The sequence below is a fragment of the Tinamus guttatus genome, unplaced genomic scaffold (assembly GCF_059628265.1).
Source record: "Tinamus guttatus ecotype Peru unplaced genomic scaffold, ASM5962826v1 Tinamus_guttatus_pri_ptg000242l, whole genome shotgun sequence".
Classification (NCBI taxonomy): Eukaryota; Metazoa; Chordata; class Aves; order Tinamiformes; family Tinamidae; genus Tinamus; species Tinamus guttatus.
The window spans coordinates 1,860,250-1,882,382 of record NW_028288776.1 but is presented as its reverse complement, the minus strand read 5'-3'; the positions used below and the strand labels follow the sequence as shown (position 1 = coordinate 1,882,382).

The following is a 22,133-nucleotide window of genomic DNA, read 5'->3' as shown; positions in this document are numbered from 1 at the left end:
ATGAAAAACACATTACTTACCGTAGTAACCGCATCACACAATTTTAGATACCAGGATATTTGCCTTTCTCAGGACTTGCTCTTCAAAAACCCTTTTGCAGCTTTTGACTGCCCATAGTGAAGAAGCAAATTGCCGCTAAGCACTAATAACATGGTCCTGCAGACCAGAGTGTCCACTGTGGACAAGTATCAGGAGTTACTTTTCTCCAAGGACAGGAGGAATTGTGTGGTCCACCTTGCTGGAGACTTCGCTCAGGAAGAGAATATGACAGCAAGGAACTACTGGAACAATGGAGTGGCTATATGGTAAAGCTTCAATCTGAAAGGACTCTGCCCTTTTTAAAAGCATCCTGTATAAAATCTGTCATTAGAACTTTAAAAATTTCAAAAATAGACCAAGTGGGGGAGACAAGACACACAAAGAATAAGCAGGGCCATGAGTGCTTGGTAAAGCTGAGGGCAGAATGAGTTATCCACAGCACCAGAAGCAAATCAGCTACATTAGAAAGCAGTACAGAAACTCTGCTCTGCTGAGAACATAATGTTCACATTACCTGACCTAGCTAACGTATCCGTACACACTGTGCACAGCATTATTTTGTGCTGTCATCTCAACAGTTGGGCTAGACCCCCATGGATTTAGCTTTATCTTCAAACCACCTTTCACATACCTCTCAGTGGCATGAGACACTTAGATAGCTGCTCAACATTGCAAATGCTTGTTTTTAAAAGCTATAAAAAAAACTTCCTTTTGAATTCTTTTGAAAATTTAAAGTTTTCTAACCTGAGCTTCTGAAAGATTCTTAACATACTTTCCTTTTCAGGAGAAGTTTTCCATCCACAGCTTACCCTTAAACCTTGATCACCTGGCTCTCCAGCCTTCCCTGAAGCTCCAGTGTCCCCCTGGGATATCACAAGAAAGTAAAATAATTTCATTTTAAGAGGCAATATTTCTAATAGCAATACAACTTAAAAATGCAGGCATTGTCATGATAACAGTATTTCTTAAGGCCTCATTTGCTGTTCTTAGGGGCTCATTACTTACTTCGCTAATGAACCAGATCACTACCAAGCACTTGGACTTACTTTTATGTAAATTGGAAAACGTACATTGCACAGAAAAGGGCAATTTCAACATTTACCTTCGCACCTGGTTCTCCCTGTAGGCCAGGTTCTCCCACAGGACCAGGAGGTCCCTGCATAGTATGAGAGGTAAAATTATACACAGTCACCAATAACAACTTTGCAACTACCAAACGCCACCATAATGCAGAGAAGCTACATGAGACACTAGCAAAGCTGCACGTGTGAAAAATAAAAATAGGACAACGCAGTTCTTTGGTCTTACTACAGACTGATAGAAGAAGACAATAAGAAGACTATACAGGAGACGTTCAGGACTGCACGGTGGATCAGGAATATACTGCAGACTCAGCAGCACCATTAAGCCTGTATCTTTCATCATAATTTACTAGCAGGCTAAGCAATAATCCGTCTTTTGAAAAACCCGACCGACAACTCTATCAGAGGTAGGCTTCGAGCCAAGTAGATGTACCACTGGGAGAACAGAAGTGAAGGGATCTTCAGCCCTTGAGGAGTTAATGGTATCAGATCTTATGGAGTTTACATTTAAACCTCTTTTTAGTTGGTAGTTAGAAAAAATGGCTTCTGGGTGACTGAGGAAGTGCTTATCTTTGAATAAACTAAAGTGTTTTTTTTTTTTCTCTCCTTTAAGTGAGCTCATCCCTCAGCTACTTCACTGCTAATGTGGCTAATATATTGTCATATTTTTCAAAGAGCTACTAAAAACAAACCAAAAATAGAAGCAAAAGTTAGCCTGCCTGCAGCTGCTTTTCTTCTTCCACCATTCACAAAGACATATGATTAATGCTGTCCCAGTTGCAACCCCTCAGTCTTGGGCAGGCTAACGTCAAGAATGGTGCTTCTTCCAGAAAAAAAAAAAAAAAACGCTTTACACTCAACTTAGCTTTGAACCTCTATGTAAAGATGTCAGGCAAATTTGCTTAAAGACAGGGCTCAAAAGAGAAGTTGCTCATTTTAGACATTACTTGTGTAACAGTTTTAAAGGAAATTCTCAATAGTTCATGTTATTTAAGTCAGGTCCAGGTAAAACAAAAATAATTCCTGAACAGATGGTCCAGGAAGATTCTGTCCTTTGAGCATTTTTGGTAAGTACACATGCAGATGCTTAAAAGTTTACCTCAAAACCCATTTCCCCAGCAGGGCCAGCATCTCCTGGTTGTCCTCTTGGACCCTGGCATTAAACAAAATTTTGGATGCATCATTCAGTTATGGCAGAACATGAAATTAAATTACACGATACAGTCTTGTTTTTGTCTGGTATAAGGTGTATGTTACTGTCTTTCATTCTGAATTCCCTGGTGTATGCAAGGACCCCAATGAGATACAGTTAAGAGCACTGAAAATGTTACTGCCAGTCTTGACACTGTAAAATAACAGGTTTCAAAAAAGCAGCACAGATCCCCCTTCTTTTTGGCCAAAAGTAAATTATTATCAAAACTAAGCTGTCCTCCTGATTAACTAAGACTTTGTTTAATTAAGGTTTGTTAAACTCTGTCTGGTTTGTTTTGTGGGAAAGCCTACAGTCTGGTACGGAATTAACTGCAACCAACTCCTGTGTGCTTCACTTTATGGATTTAGCTGTGTTTACACAAGACAGTCACTGAGGTGTAACGGACTGCAGACTGGAGCTCTTTGGTTAGTAGAATGAGGCACCCTAGTACAAGTAATAAGCTTATCACAAAACACCTATGGCACTTTTCTTAAAGCAGTATGGTCAAGTTCTGTGTACAAGTTCAAATGTCTTTATCTGCTCACGGAGCAGGATTTATGTGTCTAATGGTAGATTTTGGCTTTAAAATCCACTGTGAACCTATGTCAAACCTTGGATGCATTCAGTCTCTAAGTTTTGAGAAAATTCACAGCCATTTATCCTTTTTGGATTCATCCCTGTTTGAAGAGATGCTAAACATAACATTCTTGTTGCTCTATTACACTCATACAAATAATAAAAAAGTTACTACCTGTATTTGTAATAGAAGCCTTTCAAGCAAATAAAGATTCTTTTCCCTTTCAGTTTTTCCTCATAGACTATGCACATGGTTTTGCTTGTCCTGATGACCTGGCAGTGATAATGCAAGCCTGCTCTTCACTTGTAGCACAAACATAAACTGTACACGATTGAGAGGAATTCAGCAGTTTGTGTATTTTGCCCAATAGTTTCATTTAAGTGTAAGCAACAAATGAAACTGCAGTTAATTTTCCAGGGAGAATTCACCTGTGTTAGCATTTAGATGCAAGTGCATTGGTTTTGGTTTGCAACAGCTCTATGGCCTGCTACTATTCCAGTGTCCCAAAGCTTAAGGGGCTAAATATTGATTCAGGAGCCAAATATTTCTTCGTAATATTCCCAAGAAGCTAAGCCTGCTGGCTTGGTGACATATCTCTCCCCTGTGACTCATAAAGAACTTCAGAAGTCAAAAATTTAAAGCAATATAGCAATTCCTTTTACCTATTAAGAAAAAATAATTTACAAACAAGGATTTCACTGAAAGGTCCGACAAACAGCTAAAATAAGAAGGTAACTTAGACCAAGCGTGTTGCTACAAATAGTTCTAATTGCTTAATTTTCTCTGTTCTTCCATCAATAATTAGTAGAACTAGTGACCAGGCCAGGGGAGCTGCCTCAGCAGCTGGCTTCTGCGCTCTGAGCAGCTGATGGAAGATGAAGTCAAGCTGCTTGGACAAACAGCTCAAAAGCCATGCGTTCCACCCTATAGGTCCTGGGCCATTTTCCAAGCTGCTTTGTAGCTCTGTGCACCATTATCCAGACAAAGCCATTTTAGTCTTTCAGCACTTTAAAGAAATAGTGCCCTATAGTGCCCTTGCAAATAGTGCTCACTTTTCTTAACCCTGATGCTGCACGTGTAGATTGTAGCACAATGGACACAGCAGATATGTATGTATGTGTATACATATATCACCATCAGCTTTAATCTAAGCAGTCTACCCTGAGTAACATATATATATACACACACACATATACATATATATATACACACACATATATACATATATATATATATATATATATATATATGAGAATCCAGATTTGATCAGCAAATGACAGGAAATATATGCAAACTTGGCACTGTAAGAATTGTCAGGTGTCACAATGTAGAAAGCAGATTAGATTACATGAAAGAGATAAAATGGCAGGAATCCAATAATAAACATTAGATTTGTTTTTTGTTGACACATCCTCCTACAAAGTCGTCAATGAAATGAGTAGATAATAATATTTAAAAGACAGTTTACTAAAATAAAACCTGCTGACTGTTGGAATTTTTATGGTCAAAAAGTTGTGAAATAGCTTTCTGTAAGCATTTCTGCCAAACTGCAGATCAGTACAAATAATAATATTTTATTACATATAATAATACTAGTAGAACTAATATACTTTATATCAACAATTCACCTTCAAGATTTAAAATAACTATAGATCATTTGCTGTGCAAAAGGACTTCTAAGAAACAATAAAAGCAGACAACTGACAACTTTTAAGTTTCTGCACTATGAACAGCAGCCTTCTAAATACTCCTAGCACACGCTCTTTCACTATATTTATAAAATCTGACTTACCCCTCAGAGATGGTGATGCAATAGTATTCTTGTCATGACTACATGCAATAGTATTCTTGTCATGACTACACCTTTCAGCACATTGCATATATCCTGCATGATCTTTCGTTACAACACTAGCTGCATAAATGTGATTGTGGCTTTGAAATAGTAATAATCAGAACAAGAATCCAGTCAGCGGGGGAATGTCTGCAGTTTATTAGAACAGCCTCTTTTTGTTGAAACTTTAACCTGCCAAATAGATGTGGACCCCAAGCTTCTGAAATAACCATCGTAAAAATTGCCTGAAAAGAGTTACTGCTTATTTCTGTATCTACACACATTTACATAATCCACAATACAGAGGTCTACCTCAATGCAGCAGAAACTCACATAATATTGAGGTCAAAATTCTGCATGCTCTCTAATGCTGTGCACTCCTTACTGCAGTGCTTCCCAAAAAGATCAACAGAGCTGCTTATGTACGAGTTGCTCTAAGTGAGGCAGACTTTGGCCCCGTAGTTTTGGAACAATTACCCCATGATTCATTTTTAACCGCAGCTGACAACACCAAATCTTGGTAAAACTGAGCTCAAGTTTCCAAGGAATTCAGTACAATATGTGGAAAAATTATTAATCTGCCATGAAGATCAACTTACTGGCTCTCCCATTGGTCCCCTGTCTCCTGTGGTTCCAGGAGGCCCAGGCAGACCCTGGAAGATTAAAATAAAATGAAATAAAATAAAGTCATAGGAAACAAGATGTTTCATATTCTGTAAAAAGCCACATCCGCTCTTATTTCTGCTTATTCAATATTTTTTTCAGAAATATACAAGAAATACTCTCAGCCTTTCCTTCTAGATTATGTGATACCTTGGCAATAGGTCCTGTGGCAAGTGAGGGAGCCCTGAGTGAATCCTGCGGCAAGTGAGGGAGCCCTGAGTGAATCCTGCCTCTGTTTCTTTGAATGTGTAGGGACAGCTCCAGTCTGACCCACCATTTACGAGCTCCTCACCATTTCCTTAGTCTCAGGTGCTGTACGAACAAACTGTGCCTATCCACAGTGTTGTTAGTGTCCTGTTTTACCAACAGGGTTCGAGATCAGCCTCAAGGTTCAATGCGACTGGCACAGTGTAGGCAGCAAGAAGCCCTTTCTGTTCAGCCTAGGTCACTTCCCTTCCAGACAGTGTACCTGAAGCAGTGCTAGATTAGCATTCTGTACTCTAAAATAACTATACAAGTTCCCATCACTTAAATCTAAAGAGGTTTTGCTTCATTGATTTCTTTCTATATAAACACATACAAAAGTCATAGTGTAAGATAAGAAAATGAAAAACTATTATGCCAAAGGTGCGAGGCAACAACCTTTCCAATTTGAGACAAAAAGGCAGAGAAGTTCAGTGGTAACAAACATTTTGAGTATGAGTTTGAGTATCAGTACAAAAGTCACTACCATTACTTCTTTCCTACTTCCGAAAGTCTGCTGCAACTTGGATTGCCTGGAAACCATCTTTACAAAAGAAAGTGCCAGCAGAACATCTTATACTTCAATGGAAAGAAGCACTAAAAATAGGATCTACATCTTTAAGCATGGTATATACATTGTATATTCAGCCCCATACTGGTAGTACATGTTTATCCTAAAATCTGTCAGAACACTATATGCCACAATGACTTTACCATTTAAAGCTACAACAGAACTCCTTGAAGTAACTTCCAGCATTCTCCTGCTTACTATAAGGTTTTGTTTTGTTTTCTTTCTTTTTTTTTTTTTTTTTCCTGCTGCAGTTGGCTATCATACTGCTCTCTGTGGAAAATCATCCAAAAATCACTGGTCTAACAGAAGACAAGGCTACACTCACATACTCACATTTGCTCCTACTTCAGGCCCCTTATTCTTTTATGACAAACACAAACTATATTATCAGAGTAAGGTCTAAAGTTTTGCCTGTCTTGGTAGCAGTACCATAGCATTCCAGGACTTACTGGTACTCCTTGATCTCCTCTTTCTCCTGGATTTCCAGCCTTACCCTGGTAAAAGATAAATAATGAAAGACAGCTCTTGCTTCAGATAAATTCCAAACACAAAACAGAATTTAACAGGAACTACATTACACCTTAACACAAAGACTGGCTCTGATACTTACAATGAGGCCAGGGAGTCCTTTCTTTCCCAGATGTCCTCTTTCTCCCTGACAAATAACCAACAATGTGTGAGCTCAATGTCCATTTGCTAGAGAAGCTGCACAATGTGCATGTGCTGTCACCTTAAATATATGGCAGTGCTGCAGAAATTGCAGACTGAGGTTTAGATATGCATATATCATAATAAGGAAGCACTTTAAGTAGGCAGAAGTTTGCTAGCCTCCTCTTGCGTTAAATGGGAACTTATGCCTCCTGACATACTTCATTTTCCTGTCATGCCTGTCACGAGCTACACGTTCTGTGTACTGAGCAACACACTTACCTTAATGCCTTGCGTCCCTACTTCTCCTGAAGGACCATCTGGACCTCTTGGCCCCTGAGTATTAAACAAATGACTTGGAGTATTAATTCTGCATTATTTTTGGTTATCAACAGGACAGAAACAACATAAACCTTAGGAAAGGGAAACAACATATTTTGTTAGCATGCACTATGAAAATCCACAGCCTGAAAAAATCAATTTTCATTGTATGTTAAGTGTGAAATAAAGCATCAAAGATTGTAAAATCGTTTTCCATCTTGCTGTAATATGAGCTTAGGAAGAAAGCTTTTTTTTTTTTTTTTTTTAATATTTAAACAAGATGTTTGGGGTCTCTGTTGGACACAGTTTGCAAGCAAATATTTTCCACTCCCATTCACTTTGTATGCATGCAACAGACATATTCACATGAACATTTAGAGAAGTATCTACATCAGCATTGGTTATATGAAATATTTTATTTTATACAAATTAAAAAATGTATATGCAAAAAACAGCTTGCCACTAGGACCTTAAAACAGGCAGATTAAGTTCACTGATTAGTAATCAATGTCTTATCAGTGTGAAGAAAAAATAAAACCAATTTATGGTCTCAGATTGCTGTATCACTAGGCTAAAGCTGTTGTAATACAGTTGCTAAAATGTCTATTGTAAATTGACATTTTATAACCAATATGTGAAAAAATAAACGATTACTTTATATTTCTGTAATTGTAAACACAGCAACTACCTGGCTACTCAAAAATCTAAAATGAATGACAGTTTTAAAGGAAGAACTAGGTGAACATCAAGATGGTGGTGCTAGGTCTTTACAGGAGAGAACATAGATGAGATACATAGATGAGATCCCCCAGCTCTTCCGGCAGCATCCAGGCCATGATAAGATAGCATTAATCCATCAGAGGGAACTAGTACGTTGCGACCACATTCCCAGAACATGTATTTTCAAAGCACATCTCTATGATGTAGAGTGCCCTACACCATGGGTCATGGTTTATAGTGTCAGGCAGGCAACCATGTCTGATTTCCAGAGTTGTAAAACTGTTCAAAGAGATAATAATAGGGTTTTTGTAAAAACTTGGCTGGAAACACCTCTGATTTTATTTATTTTTTCCTCAAAAAGCACCTCTGATTTTATTTACTTTTTCCCCCAAAATACCCGTGACTTCTATGTCTCTTTTAACTCTTTGCCAAACCCCACATTTTATCCTCTATTGAATTTACTGCAGCACATCAAAACCTGTATCAAACATGACAAGCACTCTCTCACTTTGGAATTTCAGTGAAAGAAAAGGTTGATTGGTAACTCAGGAAGAATTTATAGCCAGAATGATTCAGGCTTTGCTTCTGAAATGGAAATCTCTTACAAAAAGACCTTTCCTGTGAGCTGATAAAAAATTACATTCTCTGGTAGAGTCAGAAATATCTCATGAGTAGGTTATCAGTCAGCATTTCAGCACTTCTGCTTCTGCCAGCAGTAGTAAACACAGAAACTATAGGATAGGGAAAATGAATGGGCAGGGAAAGCTGCCTGACTGTTTCTGATACCTCAATAGTTTTGGACAAGGCTTCTGTGAGACGATCCTTGTGTTATCCAGGCCACCTTTCTCCTTTGGGTCTGGACCAGGACTGACTATTTACAAGCAAGTTTTCAACCTAGAGGAGAAAAGATGGTGCAAAAGAACACATTCCTAGTTGCTGCAGGGCTGCTGTTGAGAAAGTGCCCATTCAAAAACTACTGAAGTCTGTGCAAAAACTCCCATTGAACTTCAGTGCAATTGCAGATCAGATGCAAAAAATTGCCATCATTTTCAAAGGTGAGGTAGGCCTACATAACAATTACATGACTGGGCCTCAGATTACATTAGATAACTGTACAAGTTGGAGCATTGAATTATCAACAGCATAACTGAGAAGAAAACTAAACATTTTGATGAAATTAATGCCAGGTTACCTCTCTGCACTTTTTCTTTAACTGGTATCTATAATGCACAAAAAGCATGTTGTGATGGAAATTCCAGGCAGACCAAGCAGTCTTACTTTCACGTTGCACAATTTGATATTGATTTCAGGTGAAACTTCTCCGAGAACAAATAGTAGAGGAACAACAGGAGGGTGGAAATTCAGAATGATGGGTCAAGAAAGTGCAGGATAGTTTTAACTTTTTAGACACACAGCCCACCACTTGTCTTTGTGCATCCTGCCCCACGGTGGATAGAATCTCAAGACGAAATAATGATGGAGGAAAAAGACACATATTGATTCTATAGCTTTGTAGAATAAATACATTTATTTCTAGGTTTTATCTTTTTTTTTCCATTAAAAATATTAAGAGATAAATTCATCCAACACTGTTGGACTTCATTTTAATCATAAAGAGGGTCACAACCCACAGTCTGAGAAACAGTCAAGTTGGGAGACACTGAATAAGCTTCTCAGTCTGTGCGATATTAAATGCATCAAAAACTTTCTGCAAGTTCTATAGACCCTGTAACTTCAGTGTATCTAATATCAACCATTCAGTCTTTTGGAAAAGAATGACAATTGATTTGATCACAAGTAACGAAGTAAAAACGCCTACCGTTCAACACACCAAACTCTCACAGTGTAATTTGGAAGTGAAAACAAAGTAAACTTTTGGCTCTGGAGAATGTCTTCCTGTAGCCCACCTTTAGCCAGGCACAGAGCAGAGTGCAGGAATCCAAGGAAAAGGCAATTTAATGTTCTAACAAAAGCACGCTAAAACATACCTATAAATACTTGTGTGACTCATTATTGGCACAGATTATTTGGACTTGGATCTTTTCCTACTATAGCTAGTATAGAATGAGAGATGTACATGATTTGCCTGCTGTTATTTAGTACAGGTTGCAACAGAGTTGAGGAATAGAGCTGCCAAACAATTGCTACTACTTTTTCTTTTGGTATGGGGGTGAGCTTTATCTCTAAAATGGAATGCACTGCGTTGAAGATTTGAAGATAATAAATTGAGAAAAAGTTCATCTAAAAAGATAAAGAGCATCAATCAACTATCTTTTCTTTCTTATCCCCCCTGTTAAATCTAAAAAGAATGAAATGACATAACCACGTAAGTGCACTGTAAAGCTACTTCGCTTTTCTGATGGTTGACATGGAAGAATATTGGGAAGTTACATTCATTTTAGTCTTACTTCCTTTGAACAATTTAGGTAGACACACACATCCAGCACTTACTAATGTCCTTATGTAGTTGAGGTGTCTCAGACCAATATAGACACCAATGAAGACGGAATAACCTTACGGGCTGCTGTTGCCTGATCCCAATTTTACAGCATTTTATTTTGCCACTTATCTGTATTTTCAAGATTCAATTTCATGAACTACATTTTATGAAAACAAACGCAGAAAAATAATTACTTTCTAAGCTTTAAAACTCTGAACAATTGCCTGCTAAGAGTCCAAGCAACCATTGAGAGTTTTGCTTAGGTCTCAACTGTGAATCGAATGATACTCTATATCTTCTCCTCAAATTAAAAGCAATCGTTTATTAATCAGAAATTACAGCATAGCAAAAAGCAGTGCCACTGCTCACTATTCCAGTTTTCTCCATACGTTAGAATATAAAATCGCAGCAACAACAAAACACGTAAGATCAGCTTCAGGGCTGCCAGCACTGCTCACGGCATATCCTTCCCACAAATGTTTCAGCTGCTCTTGGGGAGAAATTCCTCTCTTTAGACATAACTATTCCCACCTCCCAGAGTGTCATTCTGCCTTTGAAGTATCTACAAAACAACAGTTTTCCTCTGCGCTTTCATGATATTAAACAGCAAAAAATAAAATGTGGGTCATAAAAGGACCCAGCTTTCCATGTGCTTTAAGTGCATCAAGTTTTGAGCACAAGCAGAGGAAGGCCTGTGCTAGCACCAGACTCCCCGAATTCCCCAACAGCAAGATACTCCGTAGGCTCCCCGGCAATCTGCCTTCTTCAGCTGGCCAGAGCTCCCCCATACACTGTGGACTGAGCAGCTGGATACTCTCAAGCCCAAGGAGTCTGCTGGGTAATCTTGGATACAAACTGGTTGCTGAAAAGGCCAGAATTTATGAGACGAAGAAATTCCACTATGTGACAGAAACAGTCAGTGTTCGTAAGGCTTCCTGCAGATTCCAGCTGTGAAGATGGGATACGTTCTTGGTTCGGGTCATAATGAAATGGAATTTCCATATGCTTTTATTTATCTTCCATATGCGACTGTGGTATGAGTATTTGAGGCCTGCCATGCAGAGCTCAGTGTTCTGACACTGTTCTCATTCTGAATCCAGTGATGACAGACCCTGGTTTTCCAGGGTCCCCAGATATTTTCCTTTCACTAGATTCCACTTTAAGCCTGAGATTTTGATGCTGTGAATATGCACAATCCTCAACAGCTTCAATCGGAGTCCAGCTGCAGAGCCTGAAGACCTGGGACTGCTCTGAGATGCCTCCCAGTGATGCAGGATGGAGGCAAAGACCTAAACTGCAGCTCCAGATAGGTACTTCTGCAGAGCTTGGGATATCTGGGATGAGTGATCTTTAATCATAAGCACCATATTCTCCAATGAGCTGCCAAAATCACAGAGAAGCTCCCTGAAAAATTCCGGGCTCAGTTGGCAGAGGTGACAGCCCTTAAATAAAATGTTACCTCCTGCTTTCAAAAGGGAATCTGAATTAAAATAGAACTTCCCCCATTAAAAGAACAGCAGATAACAGGCGCTGCTGGGCAGAAGGAGAGCAGGCAGAAGCCACACTTGGAGCAGTTGCTTGGCCCCTGGCTCCAGAGATGCTGGCAGATGAACTGGCAGGAGGGAGGGATCAGAGAGGGTGTTTTAGGGGAATGACAAGTCCAAAGGAAGTAAAGGGTACAACTAGTAGCAGCTCACTCCTCATCTCAGGGATGACTAGCAAATTATACTGAATTATTTTTCAGCTGACCTTCTACCTCACAACATTCCCTAGGTGAACAACCATTCACTACCTCCTGTGGACAGACATAGTCCAAGAGGTTTTGTTTTCTAGATGAAGCCTGAACAAAAGCATTTTGCATTGCAAATGGTGCATACATACCCTCCTCATCCAGATGCCATTGGCTTCCTAAGTCAGCAAAACACTTTGGCATGTATTTCACCTCGAAAATGCTCCTACTGAACTCACAGACAGCTAAGTGTACGCGGCTGCTTTGCTGAGCCAGGTCATTGATGAAAAGGTGGAGCCAAATTGCTCTTTTCCTTCAGCCCCGCAACTGGTTTGCATTTCACTGTTTGCATTTCACTGATTTGCATCTTCAAAGTTGCATGTGAAGTAAAAGGGCTGTTTTCCCTCCCCCATCTCCAAACAAAAGCCGAGATTCTCTCTCCTGGCAGAGACGGCCACTTCGGTATTAGTTTAGTATGAACACAGAGCTCCTAGAGCCTTCCTCCACCAAGCGTACTTATTTGTATAAAAGCCTTCCCAGCGCTTCAGGAGCCACTTCTCTGCTAGCTGCTGCCGGGGTTGGACTCTCTTTCTCTCGCTAGTTCCGAGTAGTCCAACTCTGCGCACACCAGTGCGGTTCCACGTGCCTGGAAGTGAGGTTGGATTCATGTCCTCTCTATCCCGTTAATGATTTTCTGCATTTTAGCAGATATATTTCATAAACAAACGCATCTGCACTTCAGTTTTGACTGTCAAGCAGGACTTGACCAACTATGTCCAGTTGGCTGGACATAGATAGTGGATAGATGACGTGTGTGAAATATAGCAAACGAGGGGTTAAATTTTCATTATGCATTAGACTAAAGAACAAACATTAACAAGGATATGTTTATTCAGCTGGACCAAATAAATCGAAAATATATTCCAAAGCCTTATGTTCACCATTTCTCACGTCACCTGCTCTTTTTTCTGCACTAAGTTTACTTTTTCTTTTTCCCCCAAAGTTAAATCTATATATATATTGTAAGAGAAGAATGATCACTGTTTTTAGATACTTAGTATGCCCTTTTCTATGTCTTAGGATAACTTCCTTAACCCTGAAAACCAAACTCAAACAAATCTCCTATTGTAGACAGGTATTTGAGGCTAGCACAAAAAGCACAAATATATCCTATACAGATATATTTTCAAAACTGCCTCACCTATTTGACTGAATTAAAAGCTGACATAAACTATATTCTATGTCTGCAATTAAACAAAAATTCCTCCAAACACTTAGCATTGACAGTGGGAATCCCTTCCTAATACAAGTTAGTATAACTATTCCAAATTTTTAGTAGAAATTATACATTTCATATGCTGTATTTTGCAGATGATCCCCATGAACAAAGAGGCAAACTGTAACAGATTTCTTCTAAAGATGGAGAAAAATATACTAAAGCATGAAAACCCATGTGAAAATCCTTTATGAATAAACTTCTACTGCTAAGTCACTAAGTATATTATAAATTTACTAAAAAAATTTTTTTTTCCTCAATGAATTATTAAATATTTTAGTAATCATGAGAATAAAAATATTAGGGAATAAGTGGCTAACAAATTTCACGTTACAAGAAATCTACTAATCACAATCTTATATTTTAAAAAGATAGGTTGTACATTATATATGCTTTTTAAGCATCTACCTTTAATGAAACTGAAGAAAAACCATCGGATTTTCATATGCATGGGCTCCTCATTGTCTTACCTGACTTTTGGGATTTTTTTTTCTTTTTTTTTTTTGTATACAATAAAAAAATGGCTTCATGTTTCACTGAAAACATACAGGAAATACAAATGACAGTCTTATTGGAGGTTTGAGATGCTGGAACACAATCTTCATTTGGGTGATTTACCTGCCTTTGCTTTTTTCTCTCTCTCTCTCAACCATGCCCTAGAGATTTTCATTTTTTTTTCTCCAAAGAAATAAATGAAGTGTTGATAAACAAAAAATCTCATACAACACTGCAACAGTCCAGTGGCAGTTATAAATAACACACGACTTACTCTTCTTCCCTTAGGTCCCTGTGGTCCAGGTGGTCCCGCTGGCCCGGAAGGTCCCTATGTGCCAAATAAACTTATTATTTATTGCAGCCCCCTTGCAACTTTATTCTGAAGAAGAAATCATGATATGATTGTTGGCTATATTTGTTCTTTCCAATATTCCGAAATTATCAAAGGTTTCTTATATTTCATCAACATTAGATTAAAAAATATAGAGAGAGATACATATATAAAAAATTGTTATAGAAGAATTGGGTTTTGTCTCTAAGAATGACCTACAGTGAAATTATAACATATTTTTACACCAAATCAGGAAATTAATGTCTTTTTGATTAATAATTAAACTAAACATTAAATGAATACATGCAGATTATTATTAAGCATCAACAAATTTAAAAATAAAATTGTTGTGTAGTATTGTGCACTAATAAATCATCTCCAAAAAACCATCTACTTCACTACTTATCTCAATGAGTAATTTTTAAATGGGTGAGTAGGTGATGTAATTAATTTTAATGTCTCTCATGGTTCCTCCCAATAAAGAGCAGGTGAACAGACTTTATGTTTGGGTGGGTCATGACAGCTTTACTGGCTGCAGTACAAATCAGCAGGCATTCTTAACTTCAGCACAGTAAATAAACTTTTTTTTTTTTTTAATCATACATTTTAGGTCAAATCAAAGCGTTTCTCTCTACTTACAGGCAGTCCTTCTGGTCCCACAGGTCCAGGGCTGCCTGGAGGTCCTGGATAGCCCTAGAATTGAAATAAATACCAAAAAAAAAAAAAACAGACTTTTTTTTAATTAAAATTATTATGAACAAAGTTAACAACAACAACAAATCCAATCAATTGCATGAAACTCCAGATATGCCAATAAAATGCTTAATCTTAAAAAAAAAATTAGAAAACACACATTAGTTTGGATATATCACAAAACAGACAAGTTCATAAGGTCCTTTAATAACAAATAGGCAGGCAGAGTTTACAAAAGTATTTTTGTACTAGTCAAGAGAGAATTTACTGGAAGAAAAAGGCTACTACAATCTAAATGAATTTATTATTTTTCAAGTCATCCGCCCAGAACTAGCAATATAATCTTGAGAGATTTCGTAAAATGTATACTCTTTAGCACCATAAGATCTGAGCATGAGCTTCTCCTGACAATTAAGGTCTTGCAAACATCCAAAATACTCAAAGTTCTACTTGCTCCTAGAAGTAATGCTTGGAGGCAAGGCGGAGGGGAGGAAAACCATCATCAGAACCAGCAGCCTAGAATAACACTTCCTGTTCAATTCAGTGGTAGATTTATACTCAATGAGTTAGTTAAGTGTGCTGGTGCATCCTGTAGTTTGTTGACCACGACCAAAATCATCACGACAGTGGTGTGAACATCTCATTTTAAAGCAGGACTAGTCAAGACAAAATGCCAAGCACAGCTCCTATCCATGAGATAGGAACACTTGCTACTGAGTATGGCTCTAACTACTATGACTTAAGTGGATTTGCTTGCGGCAACAAACATGCCTACTGGCTGCTAAAATGTAACTTATAAGATCAGATCCTATATTAATAAAACCTCCTTTATTCAGCACTCTGATGATTTTTTTCCCCTGGATCAAAAGCAGTGATTGAAGATAAATTCCGATCAGAAATGTTTAATGAAGCAAGAAGTGCTTCAGAAAATCATCCTCTCCGAGGCATGGCTCATTAGGTTTGGTCTACAGCCTGAGGGTGCTTTAGTCTCTTCCTTGGCAATGGATGTGCAAAGGGTAAATGCCGCAGGCATTCAATAATAATGTCCATTTCCATATATGAACAGAACAAAGAACCTGCTGCACTAGAGCACTCAGACCAACATCTGTGATCTCTGCACGTGATCATTGCTGCCTGCTGTATTGGTGCCACATAACAGGACACAGCACCTAACGCTAGGTCAATGGGTAAAGAGCACATCAACTGGGTGGCACGTCAACTCTACACTGACTTCAAGGTTAAATAAAAGATCATCTCAAACCAATCTCTGCAACTAGCATTTGGCGCACTCATGGTATGAGCCTAGAGTCCCATCATTAACATTGTTTTGACACTGAAAAATAGATGAATATTCCTTTCAATAAAGGAAGCCCTCTGAAAAGATCCCTCTGATCTCCTTGTAAGCAGACAAAACCTGTCAGCATCCTGTCTACATTCTGAAGCCACCACCGGGCTCACCACAAGACACACAATCAAATGCTAACCACACCTCCTGGAGAAGTTCAAAGTGACCGTAGCAGCGGGCTGCGTGGCTTCCTACTCCTGTGCCCCAACAATCTGCCTAACGTGGGGCTGCCACAGGAAGGCCTGTCCTTGCTGCTGAGGCCAGGCTCTGAACCTTGCCAGTGAAACGGAGCCAAGTTGTTTGTAACGCTCATGTGCCACTGCACATGTGGGCCTCCGGGCTGCCAAATGCTGCATGAAACATCACATCCTCATTTAGGACAAGCGGTGCTCCCCGGCAGCCAGTTCTCCCACTGGAGTGGTGCTAGGGGCTCTCCATGTATTGCTGTGCAGGAGTGCAAGGGATCACTCTAGTCACCTGACTACTAAAATGGTTTCTATTACGCCATTATACAGAGCAAAACACAGATGTTATTTTCATGCATTTCTTAATCTCTCCTTTCAATTCACTGTGCTTAGATCTGTAGATTCCATACCACCTGAAAGCCATTCTTAAAAATGCAGTTGTTCTGTTGCTTCATTCAGCCAAACATTTGTAATGCTAAATCTACAAAGTGATAAAGCTGTTAAAAGGAACTTTCTTGAAATAATGCATGATAAATACTATTCTTCTCCATAAGGCTTGCAGTCAGGGTGATAATTTATTACCCATTTGGAAAGCAAATTGCTTTTGTATGTATTATAAATATGGATTTCACTTTACTTATGACTTACCATGGCACCTTTCTCTCCAGGAGGACCTATTGGTCCTGGACTGCCTCTCTCTCCCTTTAATGAAAAATTAAAAAGAAAACAATAATGAGTGCTCATTCACTGACTCATTCCATTTCAATAGTTCCAAGCATATCTGACTAACGAGGTTAATCTGCACCAACAATATCACAATGGTCAAGAGGATTTTTATTAGGGTTTCAGTACAGTGGACTCAGTTGTCAAAGGGATCCATTTCTTGTAGTACATAACATAGTTGCTTCAGGGCAAGAGAATCTAGGATGGGGAATAGAGGCAACTCAGACACTGCCCTTCAGGAGCAGTGCACAGGTCGTGTCCACTGTTCTGGAATTTATGCACTCCTTTCTCTAGAAGTCTACCCCTATTTTGAAAAGAAATACAACCGAGTCTTTCTGTCTTTCCCTTTCCCTAGAAAAACAGAAGAGCGATGTGCTACTACATCAGTCTGCAAACTGTGGCTAGCAGTTCCCTTCTCTCCATTGGGTGCACCGTATTTAGTTATTTATGTTTTTTAATTCACACACCTCTCACTTATAAGCACAGCAAACAAGCAAAAACTAAAGTATTTTCCTTCTCCTCCCTCATTTCTTTAATGTGTGCCACTAAGAATACAGATATATAAGCAAGGCCAAGCCCACAGCAGCAGTGGAAGCAATTAGAGTAGATGCAGTAGGAAGGGACTCTTTCTTCTCCCACATCTGTATCTTTTATTCATATAACATTCAGTCCATGCATCAGGACTGGTTGTAGATTATCCCCAAGACAAAAATTACGCTTTTATAGAAGATACTACACACAAGAGTGATAATGACACATATCACACATTATGTTACATATGTAAGGACACATTTCCTTAAAATAATGCGCAAAGTACATCTGCCACTTAAATCCACATAGTATATTTATTCTTTTATGGGATTAAATACAGAAGTGTAAGATAATAAATTGTGCAGAAACAGGACAGTAGTGAAAACAATGTACCATCTTACTTCCATTTTTTGACAGATTGATTCATCCGGTTAGACTAGAAACAGTATTCCAAGGTAACACTTGCTGGGCAGAATGTAATTATGAAGAACAAGAATTTTTTTTATGTTGAATTCTAAGATGATGTTATAATTAAAACCATACAAGATATGTCTCAATTTAAATTTTAAAAAGCAGTGCTTTTTACTGACATACTTCCTTTCAAATATTACATAAACCAACAGTAAAATTATCGCCACATTTTCATGGAAGTTTAGTAAGTCACTCTGTAGACTTCTCCCAACCTCCCCCTGTAACACCTCTTTAAATAACAGCCACCAGTTTAGACAAAATAATTTATCCCAGAAGGGTAGAAATGTAAATGGTGCTGGATCATTCTGACAAGTATGTTTGAAGCTGACGTGTAGTCCAATAATAGTTTCCTGCTTTTTGGCTTTAAAATATTTCATCTAAATAAAACCATGTCAAATACTCTTAAGCTATTTGTACTGTCCTGGTCACATTACCTCCGCCAAAGGTTGCTTTAGTAAACACAACTGTTAATGTAGGGAAGGCAAAACTAACAATATTGTCTTATTTACTCAACATTAAGTAGTATTTCAGCGAAGTTACTAAAGCATATAGCCAAATTCTACTGTTCTACTTTCATATCTTCACTATACAGCAGCAATCAGTGTATAAAATAACTATAATTTGAATCAGATGCAGACTTCACATACAGTATTTGAGTTACTGCTCATTAGATGCCTACACTCCAAAACAGCTATCAGAATATTAGCTTTGTCACAGTGGTCAGACAAATGATCTCGCCAATATTTTCTCTCACCAACCATTTTCAAAGCTGATTTTTGTTACTGAAGAGGCAGATGTGTTATTATACCTTTTCACCAAGGCTTCCAGATGGACCAGTCTCTCCAGGTAACCCAGCTGATCCCTGTGTAGAAAAGAAGCAGAGTTTACTAGTGCAATGCCCACGCTGGTTCATGGTTGGCAGCTCCCCAGCAGCAGTGAGGCTTCCATCACAGAGAGCAATGGACTATCTGGGCAAGCTCTTCAGTGCAAAACGGGAGGCTGCACAAACTAACCCGCCTTACAGCCTGCCCGTGGTGATCACTGCACCTATATACACAGATGAGGCAAGCTAACATGTAGAAAAAGAAACTTCTTTAACTATTATACTGTGCCTAGTGTCTGCCACAGCTGTGTTCTGCAGCGCTAAAAACTTCACGAACATTCAACTGAAGATGGTAATTGTTCCACCAGCATTTCAGTTTGACCACAGACTTTAAGGGCATAAATTCAGTGGAAAAAAAGGTAAAAGCCAGACAAAACAAAAATGCTATTTAATCAGATGTTTTAACGAAGTGGTGTAGCCCCAAACACCTTTGAAGTCAGGCATTCAGAGCCTTTTAATTCTTTTAAAAATAAATGCAACAACACTCTCTTGAGGCTGTCCCACAAATTTATACTGGATACAGCAAGCATAGAATAGGAAGCACAAAGAAAAACACTTTTCAAAATATTAGTGTATGCAACACCCCCATTATTATCAATGTAAATTTAAAAAAAAAGTAAATAGTGGAAGGCCCTGATTTAGAAAAGCATGAAGCAGCAGCTTTACTTCAGAAAGTGCTTCGCAAGTGACATCGTCTGCGCTTGACTCCGCACATTCTTAAAGCTAGGGAGGGAGCTCCTTCAGGATCCTTTCTGAAACAGAGCCTAGATGTACAAATCAAAGACAGAGTCTGTTTTCCAGCATCTGCCTAAAGCAGAACTGCTGCCTATGGTGTCATTGCTGCCTACCGGGTCAAACGACCAAGGGTCTGTCTGCCCTGCTCATTGCTCTCCACACGCAGCATTGCTCTTCACTGACAGACTGAATGGGTTTGTCAGGTGAGTTGGGCTTTTGGTCACTTAGACACATCTTAATCTGGTTGAGATCTTTTCCACAGAATGAACCACACACAACATGATGAATGCGATGGCAAAGAAAAACAAATTTGAACTAGATTAACTTCAAAACTGCAGGTCAAGTGGGTTCTGGGTTGTGGAAGGCGTTCACACATCTATCCAGCCAGACAGCAAGCACAAGTTCTAACGTAAATCTCAGCAAGGAAAAGAACTCACAAGGCTTCAAGAATTTTTTTTTTTTTTTGGTGAATTCAGTGAGGGTAAAGGATACTTTGACAGAGCAGCTTTCCCTCAATACTAGCAGTTTTCAATGGTAGCTGGGGGCTTTGTGGCCTCAGTTACTTCAAAATTACTGCTCTGAGATTGATATGGTTAAAAGCATTTCCTACTGAAATATCTTGCTTAATAAAGGTTTTCCAGGTGGTCATTGAATAAGAAAGCGTAGAACAAGCTCATTTCAGCTCTCCCTGGGAAATTACCTTCAGCAATTCTGAATGGAAAAAAAAATATATGCAAAACTGCAAGGATCAGCTTTACTCTTAAGTCCGAATTCTGAATATATCATAGCTTAAGGAAAACACATCTGGTTATCGTCATTTTGCAAGAAATGATGATAGGACACAACCTAGGAAATTAATAGTGGAAAACATTCTCAATTTCCCTACTAGATCTATATTCGGAGCACACTAACAAGAGTGCTTGTGGGGTTTTGTTTGGTTTGTTTTTGTTTATTTTTTTTTTTTTAGCCAGAAGAAAAGGTAATGGGTGCCCCAAGTACACTGTATGACTTCTCAAGAGATAGCAGAAACATGGAAGCTCCTTAAAAAAAGCAAAAAAAAAAAAAAAAAAAAAAAAAAAAAAAAAAAAGTATTGAAATTGAAAAACATTGTGCAAATAAAACCTTAATTCAAGTGCTGGCACTGCTGTCTCTACATAGGTAGAAATACACTAGCATAACTAGCACAAAAGTGGTACTTGAATGAGAATTTTTTTTAACCATTACTAGTGTAGTTACTATCTGGTTTACAAGTCTATGAGTAGTTTATTCTATCAGAAACATTTTATAGCAGTAAAAGTTCAATCTGAGATTTCTCTCTTTGAACAAAAGACATTTTTCTAATTCTTTAGCAATAAAAATTCAGTGCAGTACAACTTGAAGCACTGGTGCAAAACAGGCACAAAGATGCTAAGGCTTTATACTTGTACTCGGGAAATCTCATAGTTTAAATAAAAGGCAGTGGTAAATGCTGTGCCATGGGGGTTATGCCATGCTTAAAAGTGCTTTTCACATCTTAACTGCGTGACTTTTCTTGACCTGTCCCAGAAGAGTTGGCTGTACAGCATCAACCCAGAGTTTCCTTGCCCCTTCTTTCTTCTCACAAGCAATGAGCTATCCAGGACAGCTACCTTTGAGGCTGACAAGACTTTCACAGCCTACTTTTTGGAAGGGACTAAAGAGATAACCAGGCATCTTTATGCCGGTTGGACTGATGTATTATGTGTCAGAGCATGTGCACTACGTGCCAGTACTGAGCTGTCTCCTGGCAGCAACCAAAGATTGGTCCTGGTGATACTAGCACAAAGGTCATGCCCAGAGGTCAACGGCAGGGATGATGGGACTTTGTGACTGAGTCTCTAATGTGTGTGACAGCTACCACCACTGTCAGCATGACTCGTGGCCAAGAGTGGGCCTCAGTGCCAGGCAAAAAGCTACGAGACAAAGAGCTACCCTGTACTCTCGCTCATCAAGATAAGGGTTTGAGGAGGTAGCATTTCAAAAGGCCTCGATTTCCTTCTCCCAGAAAAGACAGAAGGCACAAGCCAGAGCCAAGATGCAGCTCAGGCCTATTTCCTTCTACAGAGCCAGCACTGAGCTCCCAGCCTATGCCACTCTGTGGAGGAGTGACAGTGCTGATTAGACAGCAGCGTAATCGGGCCTTGCACCAGGAGATATGCACTTAGTCTAGAGCCCCTGCTCAAATCCCGTTTGATTCAAAAGTTCTGTATTCCCAAGATGCTCCGGTTTGGTCTCAAAGAGAAGGAATGACAAAACGGCAGTGAGGGGGTCTAGCTTACATTGCCCTGCCTTCCAGACCGAGGACAAATGTTGGCTATTAAGCAGAAAGTTTCCAAGACACTGGCTGTTCCTCTGGAGAAAGCAATCTGGATTGAGGCTTCAACCCTTTCT

The 22,133-nt window shown here is 38.9% G+C and overlaps 1 protein-coding gene across 1 annotated transcript in view; it reads right to left on the bottom strand.

Annotated features, from left to right (window-relative positions):
- The window catches only part of COL24A1 (collagen type XXIV alpha 1 chain), a 124,265-nt gene that overhangs the window by 31,365 nt on the left and 70,767 nt on the right, over positions 1–22,133 (bottom strand). The window contains exons 25-35 of the mRNA XM_088526064.1: positions 18,915–18,968; positions 17,030–17,083; positions 14,798–14,851; positions 14,102–14,155; positions 7,129–7,182; positions 6,809–6,853; positions 6,648–6,692; positions 5,321–5,374; positions 2,221–2,274; positions 1,142–1,195; positions 849–902 (exon numbers count right to left, since the gene is read on the bottom strand). Of these exons, the coding sequence (XP_088382190.1) occupies positions 849–902; positions 1,142–1,195; positions 2,221–2,274; positions 5,321–5,374; positions 6,648–6,692; positions 6,809–6,853; positions 7,129–7,182; positions 14,102–14,155; positions 14,798–14,851; positions 17,030–17,083; positions 18,915–18,968 (576 nt within the window). The remainder of the gene's footprint in view (positions 1–848; positions 903–1,141; positions 1,196–2,220; positions 2,275–5,320; positions 5,375–6,647; positions 6,693–6,808; positions 6,854–7,128; positions 7,183–14,101; positions 14,156–14,797; positions 14,852–17,029; positions 17,084–18,914; positions 18,969–22,133) is intronic.